The 22,690-nt window shown below is 58.8% G+C and overlaps 1 protein-coding gene across 1 annotated transcript; it reads right to left on the bottom strand.

Annotated features, from left to right (window-relative positions):
• Positions 1-1,659: 1,659 nt before the first annotated feature.
• On the bottom strand, positions 1,660-22,188 carry EPHB3 (EPH receptor B3). The gene is made up of 16 exons (XM_063620465.1): positions 21,620-22,188; positions 12,624-12,688; positions 10,830-11,502; positions 8,035-8,190; positions 6,888-7,229; positions 6,598-6,722; positions 6,248-6,407; positions 6,059-6,167; positions 5,599-5,651; positions 4,470-4,592; positions 4,129-4,376; positions 3,446-3,661; positions 3,185-3,334; positions 2,898-3,091; positions 2,655-2,810; positions 1,660-2,549 (listed from the first exon to the last, which is right to left on the bottom strand). Exons 1-16 carry the CDS (start codon positions 21,735-21,737, stop codon positions 2,441-2,443), a joined length of 2,997 nt encoding a protein of 998 aa, XP_063476535.1. The 5' UTR covers positions 21,738-22,188; the 3' UTR covers positions 1,660-2,440.
• Positions 22,189-22,690: the final 502 nt, after the last annotated feature.

The raw sequence follows: 22,690 nt of genomic DNA, 5'->3' as shown, positions 1-22,690 counted from the left end.
TTCGAGAGTAGGAAGTGGACCCTTGAGCAAGAGCACGGCGCGCCCCCTCCACTTGATTTGCGCCTGCAGCCGGGGAATGCTGAGCGGCTGTGAAGGAGGCCACTCGGCACCGCGTCCCCTCCCCCGGCCGCCCGCCACACCTCGCCCCGTTGACAGCTCCGGCGCCTAGTCCAAGGGCCACCTCGGGCCCCCGCATCGCCCGCCCCCGCCCCCGCAGAGCCCCTTCACCCTTACTAGGGGAGGAAGGAGGCCTCGGCCGAGAGGCTGCGTCCCTTCCCCTCCCCTCCCCGCGTCCGCCTCGGGGGACGCAGAGAGCTTAGCCGTGAGGGGCGCCCCTCCCCCGGGCCGGCTGCGGCGGCACGGCTGGGCTCCGTGGGGGGAATACTAAGGAGCGGGCGCTGCCGAGCAGCCCCAGCGCGGGAGCGCGCGGTGAGGGACGGCGGCGGCCTGGGGAGCCCGCGCCGCCGCCAGCTGTGCCAGGGCCGCTCCCAGGCTCCTCGGATGGCCGCCGCTTCCGCGGCCGGGAGTGCGCCACGCAGCAGACCCTGCAACCTTCGCCGGCGGCCGCCTCCGAGCGGCCTCCCTGGGCCTCCACCCCAGGGCCTGAAATCACGGTCGCATGCTTCCAGGCCTGCGGCTCCGCCGACCCCTAGGTGCAGCCTCTCGCTTAGATTTCTCCTGGGAAGCTCTGCGCTGCCTGGACGAGTCCAGGGAGAGGTGCGGGGCCGCGACACGTGAACCGCTCATCTACATGGCGTGGTGTCTGTCCATGCTTCTGTGCCTACCCAGGGACCCTCTAATTTAGGGTATGCAGGTCTCTTGGAAAGCACAAAGGTTTGCTGCCCAAGGATCCCTCCCGATACTGGGAACATGACTGCACTTCCCCCCTCCCCAGCCTGTTCCTGCGTCCGAGGGGCCTCTGAGGGCCCCCCACCACGCTTTCTCCTTTGACATTTCCAGAAGCTGTTTTCCTAACCCTCTCCCTGGTTCTTGTTATTTATCCTCTGAATCTTTCAAGTATGCAGGCAGTCTCTGGGTGGGAATCACAGCCGCGGGCCTGACTTACTGGCTCAGCGACTTTGGGCAAGTTACTTAACCTCTCCTTTTCCTCTTCTGTAAAAAGCAGTTAAAAATACTTCCTTGCCTGGCTGGGTTGTTGTGAGATTAAATAAGATCAGTGTATAAATGGAGCATTTAGCCCAGCGCCTCGGCATAGGAAGCCTCAGTGAGGAGCAGCCGAACTTCCGGGCCTCGGCCTCTGAACACCAGTGGCTCTCCTTCCCTTTGTCCTTGGTCATGTGACCCTGGGAACTGATCAACCCCCTCTACCCTCAGCTCCCTTAAAGACAAAGGCTGGGAACCGACTCAGTAAAACACCATCCAGGCACAAGAGCCTGCCCCCACCCCAGGAAGGCCTCTGCCTTAGAAGGAAGGAGCTCTGGGGTAGTTTGTTCTCCCTTGCCACTGACCCACTTCCAAGAAGTGTGTTAGATGTTCAAAGCAGTGAGGTCCAAGCACAAAGGGGAAACTGAGCCTGGATGGGCCCGGATCTGGTTTCCCAATGCCTCCAGGGAGTTGTGAAGGGTTGGCAGCCAGGGACTGTGAACTCTGAATCAGGGAATCTTGCTTTGGGAGGAGGAATAAGAAGGGGCAAGAGAATCATCTTATTGCCTTTATTTCTGCTGTCGGCCCAGCTGACCCCATTGCAGGGCACAAGGCCAAGCTTTTACACGCTCACCAATGCTCTCTGTGCAGGCCAGTGCATGCACACACACACACACACACGCGCGCGCGCACACACACACACACTCACACATCCCATCTCTGGCTCTGAGAGTCAGTCTCTGGGGGGCAAAGGGCAACTCCTCAGCCTGCCCCTGCCTGCCCTTTTATGACAGCACCAAGGGCGGGGGTGGGGACAGGGCCCTCAGCCCCCAGAACAAATCCCTGTGCAAACTGGAGGTGCCAGCTGGCTTCAGGATGGGGGTGTCACATTTTCCCATTCCTGGAGTCCCCTCCTCCAGTTCCCGAGGGAGGGACTGCTCTCCGCCTACCTGGGGGGCCAGACCCCTGCCAGGGCTGGGCCCTGTGGAACCCCGGCTTACCCCAACCTGACCCTGCCAGGACCTCCAGCACTGAAGAACAGACAAGTGTGAGGTTGTGGGGATCCCCTGCTGGAAAGCAGGAAGGTCTGGGCCCTGAGGGGCTTGGGGAGGGGTCATCACCCCCTCTCCTAATCCATCTTCAATATGAAGAGGTTTGGGGCACACTTCCTGGGGAGGGAGCACAGGCCTGGAGAAGTCCCAGCTTGGGCCTTTCCCAAACTTCCAGCTTCTGGGCCACAGCCTAAGGCCAGGCATCCAAAAGTCCAAGAGTCCGAAAGTCCAGCCGGCTGCTTGGCATCCCTGCACGGTCCTCGGGGTCCCCGTGGGAGCCGGTGTCAGACCTGCACAGGCAGCGTCTGGTTCATCTGCAGCCGCATGTCCTGGATACTGCTCAGGATCTTCTTCTGGTGGCCAGCCAGGGTGACCCCAATACGGAGCAGGTCTCTGCAGATGCAGCAAAATCAGGATCAGTCCCTCTCCTCGTACCCTCAACTCTGGGCCCAGCCTAGGGCCCCCTGCCCTGCTCCTCCAAATCTGAGGCACACTTACTCTGCCGTCATCTGGGCCACCAGGTCAAAGGATGCAAACCCCGCACTGACGAAGCTCTCCTTGTACCGCCCCATCTTGATGGCATCCAGCCAATCGCCAACTGTCGTGAAGGTTGTGTAATCTGGGACCGTGCGGTCCAGGAGGGGCTGTGACATGCTGTGGGAAGAAGAGAAGGATCTGGTGAGTCTTGAGGGCGGGAGATAGGGCTACGGGCTTGGTGGGAGCAGAGGCGGAGGTACTAACCCAGACTGAGCGCTGGCGATGACCTTGAGGCTGGCAGCATTGCGGATGAGCTTGTCCAGGGTATTGACAATCTGGGAGAATTTGGGCCTGAGGTTCCGGTCCCGCACCCAGCAGTCCAGCATGAGCTGGTGCAGTGCTGTGGGACAGTCCATGGGTGGTGGCAGCCGGTAATCCTGCTCCACGGCATTGATGACCTGGGCAGAGAGCAGGGAAACCCAGAGTGAGCCGCTGCCATGATCGCCAGCCAGTTCCCACCTACCCAACCACTCTGGCTTAGCCTCACTCACATCCTGGTTGCTCATGTCCCAGTAGGGTCGCTCTCCATAGCTCATGACCTCCCACATGACAATTCCGTAGCTCCAGACATCACTAGCAGAAGTGAACTTCCGATAGGCTATGGCCTCCGGGGCAGTCCAGCGGATGGGGATCTTCCCGCCCTGGTGAGGGGGGCACAGGCCCTTCACCCTGTGACTCCGGGCTGCCCCCCAGGCCCGAGCCCCTGGCTGATAGGCACCCCCCGCAGTCTCCCTCCCAGCGGCTTCCTGTACCAGGGAACTGGTGTAGGTAGGATCGGAGGGGTCATCCTCCAGGAAGCGGGAGAGGCCAAAGTCTGAGACTTTGCAGACCAGGTTGCTGTTGACAAGGATGTTGCGAGCAGCCAGGTCACGGTGCACATAGTTCATCTCGGAGAGGTACTTCATGCCGGCAGCAATGCCCCGCAACATGCCCACCAGCTGGATGACCGTGAACTGCCCATCGTTGAGCTGCAGGCAACAAGCATGCTCAGGTGAGCCCATTGCCCCCATCAGCCCATGGCCTGCCCACCTGCCTTCCCTCTCCGAGTACTCAGACTCCACCTCGTCTCTCCTGCAACCATGTCCAGAGTGCCCTGAGGGTAAGTGAGCTGCCCTACTATGTGTCAAGTATCTTGTAGACAACATCCCAATTAATCCCCATGAGGACCCACTAGCTCTTACCACTCCCATTCTACAACCAGGCAGCTGAGACTCAGAGAGGTTAAGTCACTTGCCCGAGGTCACACAGGCAGTAAGGAACAGTCAAGATGTGAACTCCCATACTTATGGCTATGAAGGCCCTGCCATTTCCCTGCACCAAGCCACCTCAGTAAATGCGTATGGACTTGAATAGGGGCTGTCTGACTTGTGGGAGGGGATGGTTAGCCCAACCCCACTCTCTGGGGGAGGAAGAGGGCCTGGGGGCTGGCTCTTACCCGGAGGAAGGAGTCCAGGGCGCAGTTTTCCATGAACTCAGTGAGGATCATAACTGGCCGACTTTTGGTGACCACGCCCTCGAGCCGGATTATATTGGGGTGATCAAACTGACCCATGATGGAGGCCTCGCTTAGGAAGTCCCGCCGCTGCCTCTCGGTGTAGCCCACCTTCAGCGTCTTGATGGCCACAAACACCTCTCGGCGGCCAGGCTGTTTCAGTCGACCACGGCACACTTCCCCAAACTCCCCTGCAGGGCACAGGGCACAGGGCACAAGCTATGACTCACCCCTCTACCCAGCCCGCCTCAGCTTCTCATCTCTACTGTGCCCCGGAGACTCACCAGCTCCGATCACCTCCTCGATCTTGACGCAGGACACGTCGATCTCCTTGGCAAACTCCCGAACAGCCTCATTAGGGTCCTCGTAGGTAAAAGGGTCAATATAAACCTTCATTCCAGGAGCAACTGGAGGGAGAAGAGGTGGGCGTGAGAGGGTAACAGTCAAGCCAGCCTCTCCCTGCGATGAGCACAGCTCCAGCAGGCTCCCTGCTGAGCCCAGCCCCATATTCCTCTGTGTTGCTGCCTTAACCCTCCAGCCCCCGTGAGAACTCCTGGTGACCATAAAGGCTAGACACCTAGGATTCTACTCCTAGTTTTTCTCTCTCATCTTTCATCACATCCAGACCTCTTTCAGATTCATCCCTCCCCTGGTTCCCCCTGCCCCGACCTTGTCCAGGCCTTTCAACACTCACACTATTCCAATAGCCTCCCAGCTCTCTGCCTCTGGACTTTTCCCACTGAGCTATCCTGCATACCGCTGTCTTCCTAAAACAATCCTTTCATTGTATTACTCCCCAGCTTGAGAGCCTTTCCAATTACCTATGGTGGAGTCAAGTCCAAACTCCTCTGCCTGCCTTTCAGGACCCTCCGAGGGCTGGCCACAGCTACCCAGCCTGGCTTCCCAGCAGCTGTCAAACCAGTCTTCTCGCTGCCCCCACAGTTGGGCTCCTTCCCCACCCCGCCCACTACCTTCCAGAGGTTCCTCTGGCCAGGAATGCTCTCCCTCACCTCCCAAAACCCTGCTCATCCCGCCTGGCTCAGCTCAAGTCCACCTCCTCGAGGAAGCCTTCCTCTTCTCTAAATTCTTAGTGCCCTTTACAACAGGAGCACCCAGCTCAACCCTTAAATGTTCTCGAATTGTTTCCTGTGTGTATGCATCTTGTCTTTCCCGCAGGACTAACTGCCTTTGGGGGAGGGGTCACATCTCAGTCATTTCTGGGGCTAGCAGGAGTGAGTAGGGGCCCAGGGAACCTGGAGTGAGATAGGGGTCAGGAAATGCCACTTGACTGGAAGTGGGAGGGGGCATTCAGGGTTTATCTCTAAGGAATGAAGTCCCAGGCAGGGAGAAGGGTGTCTGCGAGCCCTGCAGGGGGCTGGGAGAGCTTGGGGAGGGCGGCGGGGACAAACTCACTGTACTGCTGCAGCTTCTCTGTGTACTCCGAATCAGAGCCGTGTCGCTGCTTCCTGTAGGGTGGCAGGGTAGAGGGCAGGCCTGAGACAAGTCATCTGCCTCCCTTTGTTCAGAGCACCCTTGGGCTCACAGAAGGGGCAGAGAGGATACAGGGGATGGCCTGGGGCCTAGTCCCACAGTTGGTGGTCACAGCAGTCTCTGGGTCTCTGAGCAAGGGGCTCAGTGGACTCAGTCCCTAGGGAACCTGCCCGGAGATTCAGGGAATGGGGTATGGAGAAAGGGCAGGATGAAGACACAGGCAGGGATGGGAGAGGGCTTCTCCAGCAATGGCTGGCCCCAGGAGGGCTAAGGCCCTGGGTCTGAGGGAGGTGGTGGCGGCTCATCTCTGTGGCATGAGGGCTCTAGGATGCTAAAGGGCAGTTTGAGTCGGCCCATGGAGCAACAGTGGGCCTGGGAGTACCTGAGGCAGACGATAGCGATGACCACGACAGCCACCACGAAGACAAGCCCAGCTGTAGCGGAGCCCACAATGAGGGGAAGCTGCTCCTGGAGCTGCTGGGCCCCGGAGCCTGGAGATGGAGAAGGGGCTGCTGAGTGGAGAGACAGAGAGTGAGGGCCACGATGGGGACAGGCGCAGGGGGCTACTAACCTCTCTCACTTGTGGTCTCAAACTCAGCAGGGCGGCTGTACTGCCCATAGCCAGCTACTGTGCGGGCACGGACCTGGACCACATAGCGGGCGTCAGGCCGAAGCCCATCCAGCTGCACGGAGTTCATCTGGCTGGTCACTGTGGAGGCGATGCCCTCACTCTGCAATGCCAGGAGGGAGGGGGCATCCTCAGGTGGGTCCTGAGGCCAACCGGCCCCTGTTCACACCCAGGCCTGCCACATGCCCCCTCCATACCCAAGGCCTTGCTCCCAAGGGCCCCGTCATGATCCGGGGGTGATTTTCTCAGCCCAGCTCAACCCAAGGCCTCCTCCTGCCCCTTGAGGTTCTGACCTTCTCAAAGTACTTCATCTCGTAGTCCAGGATGACTCCGTTGGGCCGCTCTGGGGGTGCCCAGGATAGGGTGAGGCTGCTGCCTGAGCTGCTGTGCAGGCGTAGTGTGGGCACTTCAGACGGGGCTGGGAAGAGCAGAGGGCTCACCAGGGGCTCCCTGGACCCTGGCATCCTTCCCAAAGACCCACTTCCCATGGGACCCCCAGTGGTCCCTTAGCAGGCCCTGGGACACCTCAGCTCGATCCAGGGGAAAGTGACCCAGGCCCTACCCTCCAGTGTCCCCTCCTCACCAGCCTGGTTTGTGGTGATATTCACAGCGGCGTAACGAGGCGGCAGCGGGCTCTTGCCCGAAACACCGTTGACTGCCTGCACCTCGAAGGTGTAGCGCGTGTGGGCCAGCAGATGGCTGATGTGGACCCGGCGCTCCGTCAGGCCCAGCTGCCGAGGCACAAACTCCACGTTGTCGTCACAGCGTGAGCAGGCTGAGGCCCCTCCAGCCCCATGGCACTTCTTGCAGATGACATTGTACAGGAGGTCATCCCGGCCACCCAGGTCCCGGGGCTCACTCCACTCGAGGATTAGTGAGGTTTCATTCACGTTGGAGATCACACCTCGGGGTGGAGATGGCACAGCTGTGAGGAACATGGAGGGAGAAGGTAGTGAGCTGGGGGCTCTAGGACCATCCCTCTGCCCAGAGTTCCTGCACACTCCAACCTGCTTTCTACCTCCTTGCCTTGCCTATGCTTTGATAAGCAGAATAACGTTCCTACATTTCTTCACCAGGCAGACTCTATTTATCCTTCAATAACCAGCTTGTGATGTCACTTCCTCTTGGAAGCCTTCCTTGATCTGTCCTTGCCCTATACTCTGCATGTACATAAAACAATTCCTAGACAGCCTTCTAGCCCAGCTCTTTGTACATTACGGTCATTATCTGTTTTTACACCTATTTCTCCCACCAGGTTGCCAGCTCCTTCAGGACAATGACTGTATCGTATTCACCTCCACGCCCTCGATACCCAGCACAATGCCTGGCACACCAAAGACCAGGGCAGAGAGGAAGTGGGGCACCAGGCCACCCTCAGGATATGAGGCCCCCTCCATGGTTAGAGTGGGGCTGGGGAGAAGCGCTTCTATACAGAGGGAGGGGCAATTGACTAGAAGGCCAACTGCTAAGCTCCTAGCCAGTTCCTAAGCATGGCTAGGAACTGGTAGGTGCTTAGCAAGTGTTGATAGAAGGGATGAGCCGGCTGACATGGATTCTGGCTCAGGGGCAGTCACCTCCCAGTTGTGCCATCTTGAGCACAACATCTAACTTCCCTGAGCCTCAGCTCCTTCTCTGGAAAATGGGGCTATTCATAGTGACTGCTTAGGCTTCCCAGGCTGGCCCCCCAGAGGGAAGGCCTACAGAGGGAGAGAGGTCGCGCGTTCACTCACTGGTGCAGGCACTGTCCGCAGAGTCCGAGTCTGCGCGGTAGAAGTTATTGTGGCAGGTGCAGATGCTGGCGGCTGGGGAGGTGGTACGGCTGTTGGGGGGACATGGGAGGCAGGGCCCCTCTCCCTGCTTCGCCTTGTAGCTCCCAGGGGGACAGGCTGTGGGGGAGAAGAGGATGGATGGGGCTCACCTCCCTTCCCTGCAGACACCAGACCTCCACAGCTCCATGAGAACCTGGCTTCTCCCCAGCCTAGGTCTGGTCCCTCCACCTCCTAGACTGTGGGGGCAATGCTGCGATTGCCTAACTCCAGCTGCAGCTACAAAAGGCCCTATTGCCCCATGGAAACCCCACGTCAGCGGATTCCTCCCCGCCCCTGCCCCCCTCACCCCTACCCCAGGGCCTCATGGATGAAGACGTCAGCCCCATCACCTGGACAGCCTGGGCTTGTTGAGGCAGGGAAGACAGAAAGGCGGAGGAAGAGGCGGGGATGGGGAAGAGACCACCGGTGGGCTAGCAGCACCCGGAACTGTGAAGATGCCCCCCCTCTCCCCGAGGCTCCAGAAAAATCATTCCTGAGGACCCTGAAGGACACCTTAGAACAGCCAGGAGATGGGGGCTTCACAGTGAAGCTCTCGCCCCACCCACCAGGCGCAGGCAGCAGCTCCTGTCTGCCCTTGGGCAGGGATGGGGCCTGAGGACGGGTGAGAGGAGGAGAGAAGGAAAGCAGGCAGGAAGACTGGGGTCACCTGGAGTTCAGAGGCCTCAAGTGTCCACAAGGGGACTCACCCCAGAGCAAGCCCAGGGCCTGAGCATCCCTTCTCCCCAGTCTCCCCTCCTGCTATCTACCCTTGGCCCCCTGGACACGGGCTCCGTGGATTTACGGTAGCCTTATCGTGTATTCTTCACACTGGAACATTTGCAAGTCAAAGGAGGCACTAGTAATAACTGTGTTAGGATAATGGGCATAAACCAAGACCCTCCTAGACACTAAAGTGGGTCACTGCCTCTCCATATGACTGCCTGCGGAGGGGGACACCCACAGGGGAGAATGCCCAGCGCTAGGGCTTGCCCTTTTCTGGGGTTTCATCTGCCCTCACGAAGGTGATATTCCACCCTAGCTCTTTTGAGCCAGTGGGGGAGGGGGCAGAGGCCAGGCCAGCCTGGTTGCTATGGGAACCAGCATGCATTTCCTGCCGGGGACCTGCAGAGTGTTAGCCCCTCTTCAGGCTGTCAGGCTCATCACCCCACCCCCTTTCTCCACTTAGGAAGAGGAAATCTCAGGACAGATTTCCATCGAGAAGTGGAGAGGGCCCGGGAAAGCCACTGTGCACCTTCCCATGACAACATGGCCTCGCAGCCAGCTTCATGCTGCCAAGCCCCTCACACCTAGGGCTGCCATAAGATTCATCACCTACCCTTCAGAGCTGTAGGCTGCAAGCCCCAAGGAAGAGAATCAGGCAAAGGGAGCGAAAGACAGGGCCCTCAGCACGCCATCCTGCATGGCAGAGCACAGGGGCAGGGTGCCAGCTTCCACATTCCCTAGCTACAAGGCCTGTGCACAGAGCTTCTCCAAGACTCAGTTTCCTTATTGGCGAAATAGGGAGATGGCAGGAATCTACCTCACAAGGACTGGTGAGGCTCAGTGAGAGACCCCCTAGGTGGACAATTTTGATAACTCCAAAGCCTAGTAACTCCAAAGTCTTGGCGAGCCATCGGAGGCAGGCCTCCTGAACTCCTCATGTATACAGTAAGGGCAGAACAGCCCAGCTCTCATGGATCCCAGGGCTCTGGAGACTCATGGCCAACACTTAGCTGGTGGCTGTGCTCCCATGTGCCAGACACTGTTCTACGGGCAAAGCATTGCTCACATAAGCCTCACTACAGCCCCCTATGAAGGAACCTCTATTATTGTCCTCATCTTGCACTTGAGGAAACCGAGGTTTAAACTGTTAAGTAACTTGCCCAGGGCCAGGAGTGGTGGCTTACGCCTATAATCCCAACACTTTGGGAGGCCGAGGTGGGTGGATCACTTGAGGTCAGGAGTTCAAGACCAGCCTGACCAACATGGTGAAACCCCGTCTACTAAAAACACAAAATTAGCCAGGCGTGGTGGCACACGCCTGAATCTCAACTACTCAGGAGGCTGAGGCAGGAGAATTGCTTGAACCTGGGAGGTGGAGGTTGCAGCAAGCCAAGATCACGCCATTGCACTCCAGCCTAGGAAACAATTGTGAAACTCCATCTCAAAAAAAAAAAAGTAACTTGCCCAAGGTCACGTAAGTGCTAAGTGACAGAGTCAGGACTCAACTTCAGGGACTGGGCCCCTAACCACTGTGCCATTTATATACTGCCTCCCAAGGAGCAGAGGAGAGCCCAGGGTAAAAAGCCATGCACAAGGTACCCACAGCCCCCGTGCCCTCGGCCCTGGGGCCGACCTACCACTTTCAGGGTGAAGCATACACTCAGGCCGGGACAAAGCGAGCATCTCTGCCAGCCTCCTAAGCCTCTGACTGCATTCTCCAGGTGCCTGCTTGCCAAGGATTCTGCATGCTTCTCTTCCTCTCTAATTTCATTTTTTCTCTTACTATCCTTGTGTCTCTCCTCATTTTCTCTCTCTTCTCCCTCCTTACACCACATTCTCTGCATCTGATCCCCACTCTTCCCTTTCCTGTCTCCACTGTGGACCTGCTCCCAGACCTCCTAGTCAGAGAGCAAGCAGGGGCGGGTGGTGGGGCGGTAGGTAGCTGTGGCCCAGGCCCTCCCCACAACCCTTTCCCCAGGACAGTCCCCACTCACGGCGGCACTGGGACTCCTTGGCAGCTGGCTCATGGCCGGTGGCACAGGTGCAGGCACCCACAGGCACCATCCACTCCCCATCGCCGTTGCAGTAGAGCTTGAGTGGCACCGACACCTCCACGGCATTAGGGATGCAGGTGCCAGGAGCAATGACCAGCGAGGTGGGCTCCGCCCCAGTGAGGGTCTCGGGGAAGAGCGCGAAGCCTGCGGTGGTGGATGCACACTTCTTGTAGAAGGCGCGCACGGAGATGAGCGACATGCAGGCGCCCTGGTCCTGGAAGGCCAGGTAGAAGCCAGCCTTGGAAAGTGGCCCAAAGCTGCGCACCTTGGTGTTGACACGGCCGGCATCGAGCCGCGAGAAGCTCTCATCGGGCGCGATGGTGTCCACTTTCACGTAGGGGTTCTCCATCCAGAAGGGGGAGGAGGCCGAGGCCACATCGCTGTCAGCCTCGTAGTAGAAGAGGTTGAAGGTCTCCTTGCAGGAGCCAGGGATGTTGGGGATGCTGTTGCAGTCACGCACAGTGAACTTGAGCTCCACGTAGACCCGTTGCACATCCCGCCGCCAGATGAACCCCGTGCGAAGCCAGTTGTTCTGGCTTGACTCACGCACATTACACACCTGGTATGTGCGGATGGGATTCATGGCCTCATCGTAGCCACTCACCTCTTCCCACTGTGCATGGACAAATGAAAAAGACAGAGTGAATGCCTGCATTTGCCAAGTGCTTCCCTCGTGCCCAGATCTGCTCTATTTACTTCACAGGGATGCTTCTATGGTGTGCAGTGGCTGAGCATACGGGCTATATGGGTTCAAATTCAGCTCTCTGCTTGCTGTGTGATTATGGGTAAGTCACTTAACTGCCATGTGCCTCAGTTTCCCCATCTGTAACATGGGGATAATAAAGATGTGTAAGGTATAATGACTTTAACTGAATAAAGCATTTAGGACAGGATTAGGAACTTGGTAAGTACTGCAGGAACATCAGCTATATTTGTTATCTTTATACCTCAGTTTCATCGTCTGTAAAATGGGGCTGCTCGGAACTAAACGAGGCTGTGAGGAATTAAATCAGGCTAATAAATGTAATGAGCTTGTAGCAGTGCAAACACGTCTGGGATGCTGGCTGTCACTATTAACATTGCATTTAATCTTCACAACAACTCCACGAGGAGCCGCATCTGTTGTCCCGATGTTTAGAGATGAGGAAGCCAAGGCTCACAGAAGGGAGTTTTGCCCAAGGTCACACAGTCAGGCCTGGTGACTGCAGGGCCTGTAGTGCCATCCTACTCCAGGGTTCTAGGGCTTACAGCAGCCATGAAGGCCATCTAGGGAGATTAATTAGAATATTTGAGAGAGGTCCAGACTGCAGGAATTTAACAGTCAAGAAGTGGCCGCCCAGAGGGGTAAACGGCCTTGCCCAAGGTCACACAGCAAGTTAAAGATCTGGAACTAAGGTTTCCAAGCCAGTGTTTTCTCCAGGGACCCAGAGAGGAGGGAGATGGGGGGGATGGACACGCAGAGGGCTGTTAGGAAGAGAGGGAGAGGGAGCGGGAGCTGGGGGGCCACAGGCAGGCAGAGGAGTGAGAGATAGAAATGCCCACAGAGAAGGACCATGAGGTGCTTCAGAGGGTCACAAGTGAGGATGATGGGGATAGCACAGGAAGTGAGGGTGACAGGCAGAGGGCAGAGGCAGCCCTCCTCCAGGCCCTGGTGAGATGAGGGGGCACAGAGGCTGGAAGTGGGGGGAGGCCTAATGGCAAACAACATTCAGGAGAATAATGGGAAAGTCTCACCCCACTTTCTGGATGAGATGTCCACGCCAACTCAGATGTCACCCATTTAGTGTCCATGAGGGTCTCTGGAGGAACAACGGAGAAAAAGGTCAGGGACTAATCTCAGGATGAGGAGACAGAAGAGATCACAGCTGAGCGAAGTGGCTCACACCTGTAATCCCGGCACTTTGGGAGTCTGAGGCGGGTGGATCACTTGAGGTCAGGAGTTTGAGATCAGCCTGACCAACATGTTGAAGCCCCGTCTCTACTAAAAATACAAAATTAGCCGCGCGTGATGGCGCACACCTGTAATCCCATCTACTCGGGAGGTTGAGGCAGGAGAATCGCTTGAACCCGGGAGACGGAGGTTGCAGTGAGCGGAGATCGCGCTACTGTACTCCACCCTGGGCAACAGAGAGAGAAACTCTGTCTAAAAAAGAAAGAAAGAAAGAAGAGATGGCTCAGGAAATTATTCCCACCAGGCTCCACTTTCCACAAGTCCTGAAAGCCCCCAGTTTCCCTACCCTAGAGGAGACCCTGCGGCCATCCCCAGAGATGTCACAGCCCCAAAGATGTCAGGTCGGGGAGGCTAGGGGTGGGTGCCCTGACCTCAGGCCTGGGTTAATGAGGCGGGAGCAGAGGCCGGTCCACACACCTACAGGCTCTGCTAATCTCCACACAAAGGGGCCGGCAGGGCCTTTATCCTGGAACAAAGGGCTGTGTGCTTCAGACCCTGGCCCTGGCCTCCCCTAACTCCGTTCCCAGCACAAAGGCCCAGCCCCACACAAGGCCCAGGGGAAGGGGAGGGCAGTGACAGGCCAGAGCCAGCTCCCACCCAGCACCTACAGGTGATGGGGCAGGGATGCGCTTTGAGGGTGGAGAGAGGACCACCAAAGCCCCAAACTAGGTCTTAGTTCAATTCTTCCTGCAATCCTTGGAAGAAGGTACTGTTGGTGTATCCCTTTTACAGAAGAGAACACTGATGCCCAGACAAAGAAAATACACTGCCTAAGGTAAAGTTGCTAGGACTTGGGGTGAGGGGACAACGGTGGCTCAGGTTCAGGTGTATCTGACTCTATAATTAATCCCTTGCACTCTGACTGCAATATGCCCCTCTGTAAAGGAGGGATGAAAGAAAGCCTAGAAAACTGCCTATCATTTAAGTCCCATCAGAGCTGTTGCCTCCTCCAGGAAGCCTTCTGTGAGCCTCCAAGTCAGGGTAAGATGCCCTCCTTTGTGCATCAAGGGCCAGGGGCTTTGTCACAGTACCCGGCCTGTGTTCTGAGCTGGTTTCTTGTCTGTTTGACCTTGTTTGGTCATAGGAGGGGCCCGTTAATGTTTCTGACATACACTTGCTCCCTTAGGAACCTGGTTCTGGGCTCTGGCTGGATGTCACTACTCTCTGAAAGACAGTGTGACCCCCAGATTAGACCTGGGGCAGGAAAGGAAGTTAAGAGGTGCCAACTCCTTTCCCGTGGCCTGGAAGACAGTGCAGCCAGCTCTGAAGCTGGAATGGGGCAGGGTTGCCCCTGGACCTCTGGAGGCCTCTACATCATCCCCTCTGGGTGCCCAGGTGGGGAAAAACCCAAACCCTGAGGCCACAGGCTTGCAGCCTTCAGTGGTTTCCTGGAGGCTGGGTCTGAGCCGAGGACGGCGGAGGACTCCGTGGGTGGACAAGGCAGCTGTGACCCCAGCCCCCAGATGTCAGGCAAAGGGGCCGCAGGCAGCAGCCATTCACTGCAGGGAGGGAGGCTCCTCCCGCTGCCGCAGCCCCTGGTCCTCTGAGGGCCCGGCTGTAAGGCGAGCGATCCTGGCCTCTGGCAGACAGACAGACAGACACAGACGTTCGGCCGGGGGGGTACTCGAGGGAAGCCGAGATGCTCAGAAGCCGGAGCCCAGAGACAGGCGGGGAGGGAGGCGGGCGGGGCAGCGACTGGAGCGGGCGGGCGGTGGGAGGCACGGAGCCGGAGGGATGTGCGGAGCCGGCTGGCGGGGATCAGACAGCCGGGATGGCCGGCGGCTGACTACAAAGACAGGGAGACCGAGAGACGCGGAGGCTCGAGGAGACAGAGACAGAGGGAGGTTGCCAGGCAGCCTCGTCCCCAGCCGGCAGCCCGAGTGTGCGTCCCGGGAGCCGGCCGACCGAGCGCTCCCTGCCCCCGCAGCCAGTCCTCCCGCCGGTCCGCCCGCCGCTGCCCGCCAGAGCAGGCCGGGGCTCCAGCCGCTCCCTCGCGCCGCCTCCCTCCTCCCTCTCCCTCACTTCCTTCTGCTCAGCCTGTGCCAAACCCATCTGGAACTGTTTAAACCCAAATATTCAGCCCCCTCCCCCTCCAGCCAGATTCCTCCACAGTTTAAAACAAGCCCTGCGCTGGCTCCGGGAGGAGGGAGCGGAGGGAGCGGAGGGAGGGGACGGCGGAGAGGCGGCGGCGGGAGAGAGGGAGCGAGGGAGGCAGGGAGGCTCTTCATTTCTGTTTAATTTCTGGGGAGCGAGAGAGGAAGGGAGGGGATCGGCCCTTGGCCATCGCTCAATCTCGCCACATTTTTCCCATTAATGAAGAGAGGACTTGGGTTTCGAGTCATGTGTGCCTGAGGAAGGGCTCCGGTCACTCCGGTGGGGAGGGGGCCCGCGTGCTCTCGGTTTCCCCGTTTCTCAGGGGGAGAGGAGGAGCCTGCTCCCTTCAGCCTGCGCAGGCACAGAGGACAGGGCAAGGCCCTCCTCAGCCCTAGGGTGCCTGGTCCCAGCCTTCGGCAGGAGGTGAGGGGGGTGTGTGGGGGGGTCATAGAATCCATCTGTCCGTGGTATTGGGAGGAAGAGACCCAGCCCACCTTTTCTGTGCTGTGTGTGCGGTGTGTGCATGTGTGTGCACGTGTGTGTACATGTGTTGTACATACACACGTTGGGACGGGGGTATGAGGGCCCGTGGGTAAAGACAAAAGAGAAGTGAGTGAGCAAGTTCTCAACTCCCCCAGCTGCCTGCTGCACCCCATCCCTCGCTGCCCTGCCATGTATCTGCAGGAGGCAGAGGGGAGAAGAGGCTGGCCACCCTAGACACTGGGCTCTGTCAGGCAGGAAACCACAACTGCCCAGCAAAGTCACCAGGGAGGTAGGCACCAGGCCTGGGGTCTTTTGGGGACTGGAGCTTTGATGCTCAGGAGCAAAGCAACACCTCTTTCAGGTTTCCACAGGGCCATGGAGAGCAGCCGCGTGGCAGCAGCTGTGTGGCCCTCGCCCATGCACAAACACACAGATGCACACGCAGCATCCAGTCCTCGGGGGCTGGGCTCACTCCCCGCCACTGGGGCTAAAGAGCGACAAGTCAACACATATGGTGGACAAAAACACACAAAGCCACAGCCGCCCACAAACACACACCCAGCTTCACACAGAGCCATGGTCTGTCTTTCTCAGACACACGGATGCATATGGTACAAACAGATTAGTCTTCCTTAGACATTCATATACAGTGAATCTTTCTTACACAGAGATCTGGCTTGCCTCAGGCAGACCCACGCTTCCAGCCTATGTGCAGATTTCCTGAAACATATGCGCACACAGAGGGCACGCACCCCCAACCCTGCAATATGTTCTCCTTACACACCCAATTGCACATGCTATCACCAGCTGCAAGTCACACAGTCTTCGGTGTAAAGTGCAAACACAAACACCAGTTTCCCTGTATAGACTTGGTGACATGCTCTTAGTCACCCAAACTACAATCAGCTGCAAAGTCACAGATGTCCAATGACACTGGAACATGCCACAGCCCCTGCAAAGGAGCATCCTGACATGGTGTAAGTATCAATACCTAGGTTTGTGTAAAGCCTCAGAGGTGCATCCTCTATGTACCCGCAACACACACACACAGAGACACACACACACACACACCCTGCAAGCATGGTTCTCTTTATGGGATGTCTTCCAGTGGGGTAGAGGAAGAGTTACTGGGAGAGGGCAGTACCCCTCATCCTGCCCCCAACACTCTGGTGCCTCTCGCTCAGGCAGGGCAGCCACATGGGCCACTCTTGCAAGGGAAGCAGAGGTGCTGGGGCAGCCTTAGCCAGAGGTGTAGGGAAACAGCCCCAGCCCTGCTTCCTGTTGTCCTGGCTTGGGCAGGAGCTGTCAGTCAGGTCACGAGGCTGGGGTGGGGCAGGGGCATGAAGATGATTCTGGGTGTGGCTGGGTGCGGCCTCCCCAGATATAGCCCCTGCCCAAGTAACAAGCCACTTCCCTGCCAGCATAATGGCACCGTCTCCAGGGCCTCTGAGCCCTTGGTAGAGGGTAGCACCCTGAAGAGGTTTGGCTTCAGAAGCTCTGGGCAAGTCTCTTCCACTTGCAGGTCGAGGACCTTGAGCAGGGCATGAGGAGGACATCATGGGCACCCTGGCCTGTGGGAGGGGCACCAGCTGAGGGCCTACCACCTGCCCTGGTGAAGGGCCAGGCCCCATAGCACCCTGGGAGCAAAAGTGTCACTGACACCCAGGAAACAAACAAACAACAGAAGAAAACAAGCCAAAACAAAAAACAGAAACACAAAACAACTAAAGACAGAAGCAGCAAGCCTTCAGACCAAATTCCGGACCAGGGACTTAGAGGTGGAAGGAAAGGTCAGCACCAAGGCTGGGCCCGTAGAGTGTGCAGCGGGACAGGAGGGCAGGGGGCCAGGGTCTGCGCAAGGAGGAGCACCCTGGTGCTGTGCTATGCCACCCGAGTTGGACACCCTCCTCCTCTTCATGGAGTCCCTTCCTCAGCCACCAAGCTGAAGGATCTGGCTCCCCTCCCATGGGTCAGGATGTGTACACACGTGTGCCAGCCTGTACACATAGGGTGGTCAGCGTGAGGATCAAGGCGTCTTGGGGGAAACCTGCCATGGGACCTGGAGAAGGGTTGTGGGGGAGCCTAACTCACCCAGAGCCACCTCCTCCTTTCCTGCCACAGCCCCTTGGCCCCCATGTCTGGGATTGTGGGGGGAACATCTCAGAACAGAGAACACATTTTGTTTTTCATTCTTACCCTCAGATCATGGGGGTTTATAATTAAATAAACCTGAGAGGGAGAAGAAGGGGAAAGAAGCCCAGGGCGGGGAGCCCAAACGCATCGGCGCTCATCCATGCCCCCACCCCACTGGTGGCCCTGCCAGCAGCCAGAACGATGGGTGGACAGCTAGCCCTTAACCTGAGCCCTTCAGCCCTTCCTTGTGATGCTGGCCACACTGGGTCTGGCCAGGAGGCTGGGGGCAGAAGGGAATAGGAGACCTGGCACCAGGGCTAGCCCTTGGGCAGGGGGCCTCTCCCACCCCATCAGATGCCCAGCTGTATCCAGTCTCCCTCCACCCCTCACCCCCCCAGCTGCCCAATCCCGACAAACCAGTTTGACTCAGCACAACAGGCAGGGCTACAATTTTCAAACTATGCAGGCCTGGTGATTCAGCCTCTTCATGCTGTTTAATTAGTGGAAGGCCGTGGTGCGGCAGAGGCCTTGCCCACGGCAGCTTCGGCAGCTTCGGCTTCAGCTCGCAGCAGCCGCTGAGGCTGCAGTGGCGGCAGCAGCAGCTGTGGCTAAAGACAGGGCAGTGCTGAGCAAACTGGTTCTTCCAAATACCTGCTGGCCCTCAGCAGCCGCTCAGAAGGCCAGCTCCTGACAGACAGGGATGGGGTTTGGGGGTGCCAGAGGCAACTCAAACAAGTGAGCAAGCCCTCCAAATCCCAGCCTGCTGTCCCCTCTCAGTTCCCATGTTCTCAGGGGTCACTCCTGCTGCCCCTGTCAAGGAGGTGGCCTTTGTGCTGTCTTGTTCCCTCAGGGACAGGTTCCACTGCAGTGACAACTCAGCTGCCAAGGCTTGGCTGGAGGGGGACATGCTGGCCCCACCTCCCTCGATCCGGTAACTATTTCTCTTTTCTCAAAAGGATCTCTTCCCAGCGGGGATCTCTCCAAGCTATCCCAGGTATAGGGTGCTGGGTTTCAGACACCATTCCTCATCTCATGCCCCATTCCTTGTCTGTTCCCCATTGGGCCCCCCCCGCCCCCCCCCCGACCCATTGATGGCCCTGAGGGGAGAATAATCTTGGCTTTGGGGAACTGGGGAAGATTACTCAAAAGGCAAGTGGGCGAAAATGTGGCCCTGTTTCCCTGTGGCTGTGGGTAAAGCCCAGCACAATTTGCACGGGGGGAAGGGGACAATCGGAGGGCAAGGGGAGGGCATGTTTTCAACCATGAGGACAAGCAAGGACCCAGGCTCCATCCACACGGAAAACTGATGGCAGCCTTGGATGCAGAGTCTTGGTGACCCCCAAGTGTGCAGGAAGGGAAGAGGAACCAGGTGCTAGACGGCATCTAACTAGTGGGTGCACGAGAGATAGCAGCCAGGGCTCAGGGACCCTGGGCCTAAATAAATGTCATGCCCCAGACACAGAGAGCCACAAGGCCAAGGGCAGACCAAATCCTGACGAGACCAAATGGTAGGTTGGATGGAGAAAGCTAGACCCCCACCTGTCAAGCTGGAGAGGCTGAAGAGGTCTTCAGTGCTGTGGAACCTACATATCCTGGTCACAGCCCAGGACCTTGAAGTCCACCCATTCCACACGCCAAGCCCCAGAATACAGGAGGGAGGACAGGCAGAAAACAGCTACCCACTGAGCCAGCTCTCTCCCCATTCCTTCCCTCCCTGGAGCTGCAGGGAGATGTGGGGGAGACAACCCCACCCCCGGCCCCCTGCACCAACCTTCCCTTTCATCTTTCCTCCCTCTAACCTCCCTCCAGCAGGATAAGGGCACACACTCCTGAAGCTCCCCAAGGAGCAGACCCTAGGGTAACAATAATAATAACAGCTAATCCTTGACTAACAATGCCTATGTGCTAAGCACTTTGCACACATTAACAATTCAGTCTTCAGAAGAACTCTGTGAGGTCGGTGCCATTCCTGTCCTGTCTCCCAGTGAGGGAGAGCCAGAGGGTGGGTAGGTGCAAGGTCTGCGCTGGGGTCAGCACCTTGCATTTGTTCCCTCACATTCTCCCACGCACGAACTGGAGACCAGAGGGTCTGAGGTATTGCAAAAGTGAAGGAATTGGTGAAACCACCCTTGTAGGCACCGCTGCTTCCCAGAGGCATCCCATGCTGACCTGGCCTCACAGCCAGGGAGTAGCCCTAGCTCCCACTTCACAGTGGAGGGGAGGTGGGCAGGCCGGGAATGGGGAACGAAAGGCCCTGCTGCCCCCTCTTCCCGGGCTGCCCCAGCACATCAGGACTCAGCCTTCTGGACAGCCTCCCAGCTGCTTGGCCTGGAGGCTTGGAAGCTTGGGCTCCTGCTAGGGCCTGGACTCCTGAGGGCCCAGTAGGTGACGACGGTTGAAAGACAGAAAGGAAGGGAAGGGGGGAGGGAGAAGTGAGCCTCCTCAGGTAGTCCCTGTGCACCTGACCCAAACCACACCCCCACTCCACACTCAGCACCAGCACCCACCACACCCACAACAAGGGCCTTGTGGCCCGACACACACAGGTGACACACAGCCCCCTAAGTGTACGAGTGTGTGTGTACCAATGTTGCCTCTCCTGGGCTACGACACAGAGACCCAGACACAGATCTGGCAACTTGAACAGGCTCCCTGGCTCACACCCTCAAGGCAATCAACAACAAAGCCCCACACTGGGTTCTCACGCCTGCGATCCTATCACACACATGTGGGTGAGTGTGTGCGAGTGTGGGCGAGACCTCGGTGTGTCAGTCTGAATTTGCATGTGTCCACCCGTGGGATTCGATCTGTCAGCACAGCCAGCTCAGAGATGAAGGGGGTGGGGGATCATAGGTGGTCTTTCCCCTGGAGAACATTAGAGCGCACCAGAGGATGCCCTTCTCTCTCTGAACTGTGTTCTTTTTTCCTTCCAACATTTAAGTTTACCGATTGTGAACATAAGAACAAGCCAAGTTCCACAGAATTCGTGTTTTCGTTCCTAAACTAAGAAAGTGACTAGATCTGTTAAAGATACCCCAAATAAGTACCGCCTTTATTCCAATCGCCCTCGAATTTCTGTGGCTTCCCTCCCTCCACTTTAGGGAAGGTTTTGACCCCCTCTCATTTAATGGCTCCGAAATTCTTGGAAACCGGGCGTGAGTGTGTGTGGGCCTCCCTATTGTTTGTGGCTGGTGTTGGGGCCTCTGTCCGCGGCAAGCTTGTGTCAAGTGGCATGCGTGTGAGCTCTCCTGCCAGCGCCAACAACGCGGGGCTGTTCATCCAAGAACAATCATTTGGAAGTTGGAGCTGCCCCCCACAGCAGTCTTGGCAGGTTTCACAGAACCCATTGAGAAGCCGGGCCTTTTCCCACCGGCTACTGAGGAAGGCGCCGGGCTCTGGTGCTACCTGGGGCAAATCCCGCAACTTCAGGAGTTCAGATGGAGACCCAAGCCCTGCTAGAAGGCGGAGAGGGAGCCTCCGAAAAGGGTGCAGGGGCCCGCGCCTACAGCACCTCGGGTGTAATTGAAGCCCGGTAAACCATAAACAATAACAGGCCCCCGCCTGTCCGCCCCCGCAGCGGTCCCCTGACAAAGCGGGGTGCTCGCACTCACACTCTCACAGTTAACTCCAACGGGCTCCTAATTGGCGCCCCCCAACACAGAGAGTCCGGCTTCGCCCCCACCCGCCACAGCCCCGCGGCCCTCGCCTTGCCTGGGGGGTCGCCCACACGTCCTCGACTTCGGGGGGTGCCGGGAGCCCCGCTTCTCTGCCGTGAGTGTGGGGGACTCCCGCGAAAGCTCACGGCAGGGCCAGGACTTTCGGGGACGCTCGCCGCGAGTCTAGCTCCCCACGATCCCCTAACCCGAGGGCTGCCTGCCTCCGAGCCAGCTCCAGCCTCCGAGGCGGCCCCGGGGGCGGCCTCCCCACCCCGTCCCTGGGCCCCGGAGCGGGCGCCGGTGGCGGGGCCTCCTCCGACGTGCGCTCAACCCGGGTCGGACCCACGCTGCCAACCGGCAGCCCCGCGCCCCCAGGCACCTTGTTCCCGGGCGCGCCCCCCGACGCCGCTCACCTTCCAGCGCCCGGCAGCCGGCGGGCAGCAGCAGCGGCAGCAGCAGCAGCGGAGGGAGCAGCGGCAGGAGCCCCGGCGGCGGCGACGGCGGCGGCGGCGGCGGGCGGGCTCTGGCCATGGCCGGGGCAGCTCTAGGAGCCGAGCCGGGCCGCGCCGGGCCGGGCCGCGCCGGCAGGGCTGCAGGCACCCGAGAGAGGGTGCGCTCGGCGGGCTCCGGGGCAGGCTCGCGTCCGGTCCCAGCAGATCCAGGCGAGGAGGGAATGCAATCCAGGCGGGCGGCTCCGGGACCGAGGCGGTGCACCGAGCCCGGCGATCCTGGGGATGCAGACAGGTCGGTCCCGCGGGAATCTGGACGGACAGGTCCAGGAGGATCCGGGGCGCCGGGGAGCTAGCTGCCTGAGGACTTGAGGGTCGGGCTGGGGCAGGAGGGTGCAGGTGGTCGTGATTCGGGATGCACAGTAATTTGGCGGTCAGCTGCGGGCCCGACTGGGATCCGGGGCTTCGGGGGCGCGCGCCGTCCGGGGTCCGAGCTGGGATCTTGCTGCGCCGCTCACGTACTCACTTCTGCTGTCCCCAGCGCTGGCGCGGCCGCTCTGGGTGAGAGGGGCGGGACGGCCTGCCTGCCCGTCAACGCTGAGGCCCCGCCCCTAGCGGCTGGCCACCCACTCACAGACCGCCAGGCCCGCTGGTTCGGCCTCGAGAGCACTCAGCTGGAGTTCAGTTGGCGGTGTCTCTGCCAGGCCCACCCTCGGGGTCTCAGGGGCCCGGAGTGGGCGGGGCTAAGGAAAAGATGAATTAGATTGGGCGGAGCGATGCTGTCCATCAGAGGGAGAACCCCGCCCCCTGGCGCCCATTGGCGATTAGTAACCTAACCTGAGTCCGAGGAGGTGCCAACCAGCTAAGACGGACCGGGGGCGCCCCCATGTGGCCCGCGTCTGCCCTGCGACGCCCTCATGTGGCTGTAGCTTAGCGCTACCTGGGGGGACCCCCACTGCGATATATCCTGTGACCAGGGACTTCATCGTTTCTTCATTCTTTCATTGGGCTGCGTATTTAGTCATTCATTCAGCA

The sequence above is a fragment of the Symphalangus syndactylus genome, chromosome 17 (genome assembly GCF_028878055.3).
Source record: "Symphalangus syndactylus isolate Jambi chromosome 17, NHGRI_mSymSyn1-v2.1_pri, whole genome shotgun sequence".
NCBI lineage: Eukaryota > Metazoa > Chordata > Mammalia > Primates > Hylobatidae > Symphalangus > Symphalangus syndactylus.
The sequence above is the reverse complement of the archived record's forward strand: the minus strand, read 5'-3'. Positions and strand labels throughout refer to the sequence as shown.

Excerpts from the sequence above, each read along its gene's own strand:
- EPHB3 (XM_063620465.1), bottom strand. The coding sequence starts at position 21,737 with ATGGCCAGAGCCCGCCCGCCGCCGCCGCCGCCGTCGCCGCCGCCGGGG. Across the intron at positions 6,723-6,887 it reads TATCACCACAAACCAGGCTG|CCCCGTCTGAAGTGCCCACA; the intron begins GTGAGGAGGGGA and ends TGCTCTTCCCAG. Across the intron at positions 4,377-4,469 it reads CGAGGAGGTGATCGGAGCTG|GGGAGTTTGGGGAAGTGTGC; the intron begins GTGAGTCTCCGG and ends TGTGCCCTGCAG.